Below are 10,263 nucleotides of genomic sequence, written 5' to 3' on the forward strand. Positions count from 1 at the left end.
TGGTGTCAGCAGGAGCTGTAGTGTCGGGAGTTTGCCCAGCTAAAAACCGCCAGTACTAGGGCATTAGTTGTTTTTAAGGCACTGGCTCTTTCATTTATATCCTTGGTTTATTTGGTGTTTAAGCAATATCACAAAATCATGGAATGGTTTGGGTTGGAGGGCACCTTAATGATCATCTAGTTTCAGCCCTCCTGCCCTGGGTAGGAACAGCTTCCTCTAGACTAGTATGCATATTTACATGTTCAACTGTCCTGCTAACCTCTCAGTAGCAGAGCTTGATTTACGTGACTATAATGAACAGCTGAAAGACAACTTATATTGAACTTAGTTAAATTTGAAGTGATGCAAGTCAGCATAAAATCCTACATTCCAAGGTCTCTCTTAACACCTGACACCAATATGCCTTCTCCTTCCTGTGGGATGATGGATAGAGTTAAACCTAGAGGGGATTCAGAATTTTAGGGTAAAAAGCAGCTGCATCTCCCTGGACAGACTGAGGTCTGCATGTTCCCCAATACAATGATAAACATCTGCTCAGAGAAACAGAATGGAATGTGGAACCACGTGGAGACTATGTGACCCCCTCCATTCTAATCCCAGCAGAATGGGAGAACATTCTGCTACTGAGACTGTACAGTACCTGTCTGACAAAGGAGAATCAGGATATTCTGCTGATGAAGCCAACATCCATGTCAAACCCCTTCCTCAACTGCCAAACCACAACCACCACCCCCTCCCATTAGGTATACCAATCAGAGATAAAAGGTATTTATGACTGGAGCCACTCAAGCTCAACCCAAACAAAATGGAAATAGTATAAAAGTAAGTGGGGGATAGGGGGAAAGTGGGAGAAGACCTGCACTGAAACTGCTGGGATCAGTCAACAGGCTGAGTCCATCTTCTCCCCACCCAGAGAGATGCCTTGGGTGAGAATGATACTCTCTGCGTGTTAAATGCTGCTTTTAGGACTAAGGCTTTTGCTTGTGCTTACCCCATAGCATATTAGTAGATTGCTTCATATCAGAACTTGTGCTTGCTTAATATATGTATCAGTAGGCTGCTTTAAAACCTATCTTTGCAGTAGACACTATCACTGACAACTTTCAAAAGTATTAATCTGTCACAATTTCTATTAACAAAAACTGTCATTCTGTAACCTGTTAAAGTGAGTCCTTGCAGTTGCCAGTAGCAGATTACACATTGGCTGGACCTTCTGAGGGGTCTTTGTTCTGTTGAGCCCTCCCTAAAAGGGTCATCGAAGTACACTCTGACCCTGTGAATCTCTTGGTGAAGAGTCTTATCACAAGACACTGACAGACTGTTGGACACCAGAGTCTTGAATTTCCTTAAGCTTACCAACAGACAAAAATCTAAACTCCCACCCTTCACCTGACATTTCCTCAAACAACAAGTTTTTAAACTTCGCAGTTAGTGACATACATTTTTTTCTCAGTCAAGCCTGCAAAGTGCTTTTAGCTGCTTCCCATTGTTAAAGGAAATACTGGTGATGCTGCAGTACAGGAGTTTAACTATCCAATCAAAAAACAGAGGTGCAGTATGACCTCTGGTCCCATCATTCCCCAAGTGAAGCTCAGAGGAAAGCTGAATCCTAACCTGTCATCTCCATCTAACCAGAACCTGCAGGTTTGCCTGGCATTTTGTAGAACAGATACCTCACCTGCTGTTTGGGCTGAAGTCTCTTCATTTTCCAGCAATTTATGGGAACCGCAGAACCAAAGAGCACTTAGATACAGAAGTAGCCAAGAAGTCAATTAACAACCTGGGTTTGAGTGTGAATAGGAAGACTATTTCAGGTATTCTTTTTAGTAATTTAAGACATCTTGTGTTGTCCAATACACTCCCTAAGAGATGAACTCTTCCATTTTCTGATATGCTCATAGAGATTTCCCCTGGAAGTGTTTGCAGTAGGCTAAAACCAGTACTGTAGCTAAGGAAAAAGAGATCAAAACTCTTTTCAATGTTTTCATTCATTTCACTTTGTCACTGTCAACAAACACAATGAAACATGATTTCTGTGGCCTCAGGCTGCTGTTCAGGAAAAAATTGCCATCACTTTGGGTATATCTTCATCTGGGGTTGGTGGTTTCCTCTGGCTGCCAGGCTGCAGGAATTTCTTTATTGTGGGAATATTGCTTATTCTTGCTTTAAAACTCTACAAAACAAAACCAAAACAGCACTGTGCTTTAGAACCATATTAACTGTCAGATGTCTTGATGTTATCCACGCTCGAAAAGTATCATTATGCATTGATGCTGCAGAAGAAACTATATGCTTCTCCCTCTTATGCTTTTGTGGCTGCAGTGACAGAAAGTGGCAATAACCATCAGTATTTGAGGACAGCTAAAGCAATTTGGATAGTTTGTTACTTTTTATGTCACTTCTCGTCCTCCCACTCTTCCCTTTTTCTCAGCCAGTTTAAATCAGAGAACCTTTCCAATTCATTGTCCATTAAAACAGTACATTCATTTACCTGCAAGAGAGGAAATCTGGCAAGTATATCAGGCTTAAACTCTTCTGCCATTAAAATCGTGTCAAGTAACAGCACATCTGCCCTGCTAAACTGGTTGCCAACAAGAAAGTCTTGTCCATGGTCTTTCAAAACCTAAAAACAGAGAACCAGAAATAGATGATTTTTTTTTCTCTGTGTTATTTAATGATATCTTCAAAGAAAGGTCATATACTGCATGGAGGTGGCCTTGAAAGAAAGAAATGCAGTACAAACATCTGTAGTACAAAGAAGTGGTCTGATCATCCTGGGCATAATTTATCAGTCCTTTCTCTTCTGCATTTTGTTCTGACAGCTCAGCTGTACTCCTCTTGCCTTCGCTTCTGTAGCTTATGTAGTCAGCGCTGCTGTACTGAAGACTAAGCTTTTTGTGTGTGTGGCTCGGCTTCGCGAACGAAGATTTGGGAAGGGCTCTCCTCACGTGGGTGTGCCCTTCCAGCCTGCGCAGTGGATTTTAGGTGAGGCTCAGCATGCGCAGAACTGTCCCCACCGTTTAAGTCCTGAGGTTCATCTGCCACGGCTGAGCGAGCTTGGACAGTGACAGTGAAGTCCTCAGGACTACAACCTACAGCACCCAGCATTTCCCAGGAGGTCTCCCATCCAAGTACTAACCCGGGGCTGACCCTGCTTAGCTTCCGAGATCTGTCGGGGTCGGATGTCAGGGAGGCATTTAACTGCCTACTAAGCTTTGTGAGATACAGAAAAAGCTGTAATGTGTAATGCCTTTGCATAGAGGGGCATCTGTACATCAGGAGGACACTTTATGTAAAAGCAGATGCTATAGTTTCTTTTGTCTGAAACAGCATACAGACTGAAACGTGGACAACTGGGGAGCTCAGCATGTCCTGAGGTTTTGCAGCTTTACATCTCTCCCAAATTTGTAGTGCCTTCTGCCCCCTGTGTAACGTCATGCCTCTGTCCTCATCCCAGCCCCATCAAAACCAGAGCAGTTATCCTTAAGAGTTTTCCTCAACAAAAATTGGTGGTGTAGATCCCGGATGGACTTTCAGGGAAAGAGTAATGAATTAGCTACAGCATCTTTGCACACACCTTCTCAAAGACAGGAAAGTATCTGTTTGCGGCCTTGTCCATCATATTAGCAAAATGTTGCTCCTTTTTGTCTGCTGGTTGGATTTCATAGTACATGAATAACTCATACAGATCGAATATTCCTTCCACATACATATCGATCCTGAAAGAAATGCAGCTGCATCAGGGCACAGGGAAAAATCTTGGGTGAAAGACAAGTGCAAAGTACCTAAAGACGGTATCCCTTACACTCCACTTTCTGTAGTATGGTTTTTTTGAACCTGAGTACAAAATTGGCAGATGTGTCATCCAAACTTGTATTAAAAATCCGATCAGACATGGTGAGGTAAACAGCAGGTCAATACAACTCCTAACAAATATCTTAGCATGTGTTTACCAGTGCTCATTAAATTTGAAGCATTTAAATATAGCTCTGGTCAAACCATGTGCCCTAGGTATCCTGTCCTGTACCAGTTATTAGTTCTAATGCTACCGTAATTCCAAGTTATTAAAGAGAGGAGGTTTTTTATCTCCATCAAAGTAATTTTCCTGAATTTGATGTGTTGAAAATGCCTGCTGCTGACAACTGCAGGAGAAAATTAAGAGCTACAAAAGTGAGACAGTCTGCACTCCTGACTGCTTTCTTCTGAGTACTGTATCGACCCTTGATGGATGATTCGTGAGATGCCATGCACCCTGCTGTCTATCTAATCTAGCTGGCTATCACTGCCCTAGACATCACCTCCAGTCACAGTCAACACATGCTTTGTGATCTGCTGCTCTGTCACCCTGAACTGAGCTATGAACTGGGACATTCTTGTGTTACACAGAGATGTAGTGTGAGCTGTGGTCTAACAAGAAAATGTGGTACTGTTACAGTACAGGGCTCTCTCCTTCAGGTCCTTCCCATAGAGGTTGTACTTCGTCGCTATGTAGTTGGCAATGGCTCTGGTCTGCACCATCTTCATTCCATCAATCTCCACCATTGGCACTTGCTGAAAGAGCAGGGATCCATCTGGGGAAAAGGGGATAAGACAAGGAGACACTCAGTCTCTGAAGGAGAACCATTAGTGGGTGTCAGGCAAAAGTAACCACACAAATTATTTTATATTTAGAACCAATGAGTCATTTAGGCTGGAAAAGACCCTTAAGATCATTGAGTCCAACTGCAAACCTAACACTGCCAAGCTCCACAACTAACCCATGTCCCTAAGGGCCACATCTACACATGGTGACTCAACCACTTCCTTGGGAAGCCTGTTCCAATTAATACCACCCTTTAGTGGCAATCTTCCTCATACCTACAAGAAGATATGGAAAATTCTTACCATGAACCAACCATTTCTTAGTGACATGTTGCTAACTTAATATTACAGCAATCAACTTCCTTAAGTTTCTTCTGACTTGAGGAAGCACCCAAATGCACAACTTGTAAGGCTATCATGCAGAGATACAAAAGCCTTTATTGTGATAGGACAGGAGCCAATGGACACAAACTGGATCAAAGGATAGTCAATCATCTGAACTTAAAGAAAGGCCCTTTTAGTGTGGGGAGTGACCGTACATTGGCGTGGTTTGCCGAGAGAGTCTCCCTCCTTGGAGACACTTAGAACTCAGCTGGACATGGTCCTGGGCAACCGACTGTAAGAGGCCTTCTTGAGGAGGGGACAGGGAATAGATGATCTCAAGAGGTCCTTCTGACCTCAGTCCTTCTGCGATTCAGTGAAGACTGAAGCAACTGGGTGGACGATACCACCTAACACACTGCAATGAGCATCTGTCATACCTCCTGCTCAGTCTAGATTTTATTTTTAAAAGGCTAAGACTTGTTAGATGTTCTTAAACAAATGATTATTATTGTTATAATTGTTATTGCTATTGCTATTATTATTGCTATTGTTGTCCTTATTATTATTATTACACAGTGAAGGTATCTTACCCTTCTGTAACTTTGTCAGATCATCCTTTTTTTCCAGAAAAGATTCTTCAAACTGCAAGAAATACAGAAATTCAGTTGTCATTCCAAGTTTTATCCACTTCTTCATTTAGACAATAAAAGCACAAAGAGCTGTCTTTTGGGCATTTTCACTTTTAAAAAACAAATAATATTTGAAAGCTTTCTGGCACATTGGCCATCACCACGACAAAATCTCATAGCTCACAAAAACACACAGATCCCAACACTCCTCTCTGCTTCAATGCCAGAAACAATTAGAGGTTAAAAAAACCCAACTCTGTTGTTTATAATATACCTTCAGGGTTAAGCTATGCTACAGTAGCAATAATAGCCTTTTGCTATTTTGAACATTCAAATTTAACTGAAGGTCTTCAGAATGGGAAGCCCTCGATCTCTGTGGTCTGAAGTTAAGAAGCCAGATTCTGTTGCTGTGCTCTTCACTTCTTTCTTTCACTAGCGTATTGGGTTTCTCTAGCCAGGTTTTGGTAAGAGGGGCTGCTGGGGTGACTTCTGTGAGGAGCTGCCAGAAGCTTCCCCCATGTCCAGCAGAGCCAATGTCATTTAGCTCCGGGACAGACCTGCCTCTGGCCAAGGCCAAGTCATTCAGTAAGGACAGGAATACGTCTGAGACAACTTGTAAAACAAGGAGAAAAAACCAATATTGGACAGATGAAAATTGCAGCCAGAGAAGAGCAGAGTGGGAACATGTGAACAACAGTGTAGATACCAAGGTCACGGACAAGGAGGGGAAGAAGGTGGTCCAGGCACCAGAGCTGAGGTTCCCCCACAGCCCATGCTGAAGCAGCTGCTGTGCCCTGCAGCCCATGGAGGACCAAGGGGGTGCAAAGATCCACCTGCAGCCTGTGGAGGAGCCCATGCTGGAGCAGGGTCCTGGCAGGGACCTGCTAATCTGTGGATAGAGGAGCTCATGCTGGAGCAGGCTTTCCTGGTAGGACTTGTGAACCTGTGACCCACATTGGAGCAGCCTGTGCCCAGACAGCACCCCATGGAAAAGTGACCCACGTGGCAGCAGTTTGTGAAGAACTGTTGCCCATGTGGTGGAATCACTCTGGAGAAGTTTGTAAAGGACTGTTTCCTGAAGGAGAGATCCCATGGGAGCAGGGGAAGGACTCCCCTATCTGAGAAGCAGCAGAAACAACAACGGACTGTAACCTCCATTCCCTGTCTCCCAGCACTGCTGAAAGGAAGGAAGGAAGGGTGGGGGGAAGATGTTCTTAAGATTATTTTACTTCTCACTCTCCTGCTCTGATCCTGTTAGTAATAAATTTAATTAATATCCCCACTTTGAGTCTGTTTTGCCTGTGATGGTGATCTTAAGTGATGTCTCCTGGCCCTTATCTCAACTCATGAATCCTTTCTTATATTTTCTCTCCTCTGTTCAGTTGCACAGGGGAGTGAGAGAGCAGCTTTAGTGAGGACCTGGCATCCAGCCAGGGTCACCCTGCTACAGCCAGCTACAGGAGAGAGGTATTTGTGGTGCTACCAGCAGGCTTCGCACAGGATGTGTGGAAGTGAGGCATGAACTTCCCCTCTGCTTAAGGTCATGGTCATGGTCTCTGTCAGCTTGGACAGACTTTGAAGCTGCAGGTCAGTCATATTTTTCGTAAGGAACATTAAAATACATATTTGCCAAATGCTCTTAGTAGAAAAATCAGAGGCAAACCTCAACCCCTGCTGCTGCCAACAGCCACCGTATTGGTTCCATTCGGCCTCGTCCATTGAAGTAGTGCAGCTTGGGTTTCCCAGACATGTTTCCACGTGCCTGATTGTTTCCTCCTATGTGCAATAAACAAATAAGGTTGGCAAAATAAAGATTTAGAATGTTGGTTTTGAGTTGCTAACAGTCTCTTACGTGAAACCAATGATTTATGGCCCAAGACTTTCATCAAATTAATAAAGAAGGTAAAACTTAGACTACATTGAGGGACTGCACCAATTTTTCCTTAAAATGTCTCTTATACATGCAGGTTAGTTAAGCAGAACTCTGTACCAAGAGCCATTGGCCCACATCAGAGGACAACCAAATCAAACCTGTTTGCATCCAAAGGGTTCTCCTTTGATCAAATACTCTGTTATTGTTTTGGCAGTATCTCAGAATGCAGTATGCTGTTTAATCAGAAACACCGTATGAACTCAGCATTGCTGTGTTTTCTCCAGCAGACATTATGTTCCATTATAAAGTGGCAGGAAGGAATATTTTTCCCCCTTGTAAGCATTCAGTCACATAATTTGACAATAATCCCTGCTCCAGTAATTCCTTTAGACAAACCTCCAAAGACATGGAAATTCTTTTTGTCTCTGATAACATCACATTTGCCTTTTCCTCAGGCAGAGCCAAAGGGCAATGCCTGCTCAGTTCAATTCCAACTCTGCTGGAGTATAAAGCAGTAATAGTGCCTAGGCAGACCACTATCCATCCCTTTTGGAACCATGCATGCACAGCAGAGACAAACCTGCAGACAAGTGTTTCGTTTATACCAACTTCACAGTTACTGACAACATGTCAACAATAAAATTAAAACATTAAGAGCAGCAAAGGAAAAAGGGCTAAACCCCAACCAAATTCCCCTTGTATATAACATGTCAGCTTCTCTAAAATAGGAAAAGGAGCGGAGAGGAAACACTCCACACTTCTGAGATCTAGGTTTCTTTTTCTTAATTCTATACACCTAGAAAGCAGTTGATTAATATTGTAACATTTGGTGCATAAAACCAGGTCAGTAAAGAAACTACACACACACGTTTAATCTGTAAAAGCCATTCACTGACTTAGTTTCAAGTATAGCAGTTCCCTATGCATGTCCAAAATCTAAAAAACTTACCTTGTGCACAGTAAAACTCAATCTCAGCTCTCAGTAACTTTGCTTCGAGGTTATGTAATTCTGTAGCTCCTCCTACAAAAAGAATTGCCAACGTCTCCCTGGGAAGAGGAAACTCCTCCCCCTCGAGCTAATAAAAAGTTATCTCTGTTTAGTTACTTCTCACCTACAGAAAATAATGTCCTGACTAATGCTGATTGTGTACAAATATAAGATAGATGAGAAATTATAATCATGGGGAACCCTAAGTCAGCACAAAATGGTATGCTTCTTATTTTAATTGATTGGCAACCTACTAAGTTAAAAATAATCGTGATGGCAGGTTAAAAGAATACTGTTATACCAGTCTCATCTTTATCTTAATACTTTCTGATTTCTTGCTTTTAACTGATTTGTGCTTTACACAGGTCACATGACCCAATTCTGCTTGAATCCTTCCTAAGCTTCTATCCCATGCTTTAGTGATGGGGGATGTTCCTTCAGGATATTTCCACTGACTGTCATTCCTGGACATAGCAGGATGTAATTTCTTTTTCTGTCAATAATGTTTGCCTGAATTTGACTTGCTGAAAATGCTCACCAAAGACAAATGTAGGAGGCAGGGAATGAAGATCAGCCTGAGAAGGCAAACTGCCCTCTGCACTCCTGCTGCTTTTTCTGGCAACTGTCTTGATTTCAAAAAGTCAATGCAGCATAAACTCCCGTGCACCATCCTGCTTATCTAATCTAGCTGGTTAATACTTGTAGCCACACTCTGCAGTCAAGGTTAATGTCTATGTAAATTCTTCTGAATTGCCCTGAACATAATTGCAAGCTGGGATATTTTCCTCATGTTACACATGAGGTTGTAGGAATAGGTGTATCAATGGTAGTGTTACACTACAGCAAGGCTCTTTCCTCCAAGTCCTTCCTGTTCATGTCCTTTGCTGCTTTGCAGCTGAAAATGATCCTCCTCCCATCAATCTCCATCACTGGTACCCAACAGACCAATGTGATCCACAGCTTAACATAAAAGTAAGCTTAACACTTATTTAGAACTAGAACCACAGAAGGACATGGCATCAAAAGAGACACCACTGCAATGTATGGTCTTTTAGGATATGCCCAGTGCCTGAACGAAACGCTCTGTACCTTATATGGCACATAAAGAGAGCCAGGCTTCACAGAAAGGGGCTGCTCACTGACAGTGACACATCTGGTAGCCTCTGCCTTCTTGTTTGGGCTATTTTCTTCCTTATGTCCCTCTGTCCCCTGCCTTCATTCGGGGAGGTTCTTTTCTCCAGTGTCTGAATGCCTTCAGGTGGGGCTGAGTCACCTGTGCAGAGGTGTCCACACCACTGTACACGTTCCAGGGCATCTGCTGGCCTCCAGCTGCTGCTCCAGAGAGCCCAGCTCTGTGGCCAGTGCTGTGGCACAATGGCCAGCACTACAGGGCTGTCATAGGGAGCCCAAGGCCTCTCTGCTATGTGCAGCAGAACTCCACTCTTGGTACTGCTATAGCAGCACAAGCTGCACACATTGCTTTCTGTTAACATCCAACTCAAAATCATTTGTTCATATTTTATAATGAAACAGAACTCTGCCTAGGAATGTTTTATTTGCTTGCTTGAGAAGTAACTGCTTTCCCCTCTGGGCTTCTGGGAGCGATGACTTTTGCTGTTAGCAGAGTTTTTTTTTAAGAGAAGCAGTGTAAACTACACTGTTGGAAACAGCCTTTATGCAATTTGGGACAGAAAGGGTTTATGATGCAGAATCCAGGATAATGTGGGTGATTGCAGCTTTCCCTGCATAGACGTGCACCAAGGTGCATCTGATAGTGTTACACAATCTCAAACTTGCTCTTGGTTAGCTTGGCTGGATTAATAATTTGTAGGCTTTATTTATGATAAACTCTAGGAGATATGCCATGT

General features: G+C 43.0%; 1 protein-coding gene across 1 annotated transcript; it reads right to left on the bottom strand.

The window, feature by feature from the left end:
* Positions 1–1,970: 1,970 nt before the first annotated feature.
* LOC139668683 (glutathione S-transferase-like) lies at positions 1,971–8,428 on the bottom strand. The gene is made up of 7 exons (XM_071548462.1): positions 8,357–8,428; positions 7,198–7,310; positions 5,496–5,547; positions 4,439–4,571; positions 3,578–3,719; positions 2,492–2,623; positions 1,971–2,173 (listed from the first exon to the last, which is right to left on the bottom strand). The coding sequence occupies exons 2-7, from the start codon at positions 7,282–7,284 to the stop codon at positions 2,054–2,056; spliced, it is 666 nt and encodes a 221-aa protein (XP_071404563.1). The 5' UTR covers positions 7,285–7,310; positions 8,357–8,428; the 3' UTR covers positions 1,971–2,053.
* Positions 8,429–10,263: the final 1,835 nt, after the last annotated feature.

The sequence above is a fragment of the Pithys albifrons genome, chromosome 2, assembly GCF_047495875.1.
Source record: "Pithys albifrons albifrons isolate INPA30051 chromosome 2, PitAlb_v1, whole genome shotgun sequence".
NCBI lineage: Eukaryota > Metazoa > Chordata > Aves > Passeriformes > Thamnophilidae > Pithys > Pithys albifrons.

Coding starts and splice junctions, on each gene's coding strand:
- LOC139668683 (XM_071548462.1), bottom strand. CDS start 7,284: ATGTCTGGGAAACCCAAGCTGCACTACTTCAATGGACGAGGCCGAATG. Junction 3,720..4,438: donor GACCTGAAGGAGAGAGCCCT/GTACTGTAACAG, acceptor CATTTCTTTCAG/GATCGATATGTATGTGGAAG. Junction 2,174..2,491: donor CCAGATTTCCTCTCTTGCAG/GTAAATGAATGT, acceptor TTTGTTTTGTAG/AGTTTTAAAGCAAGAATAAG.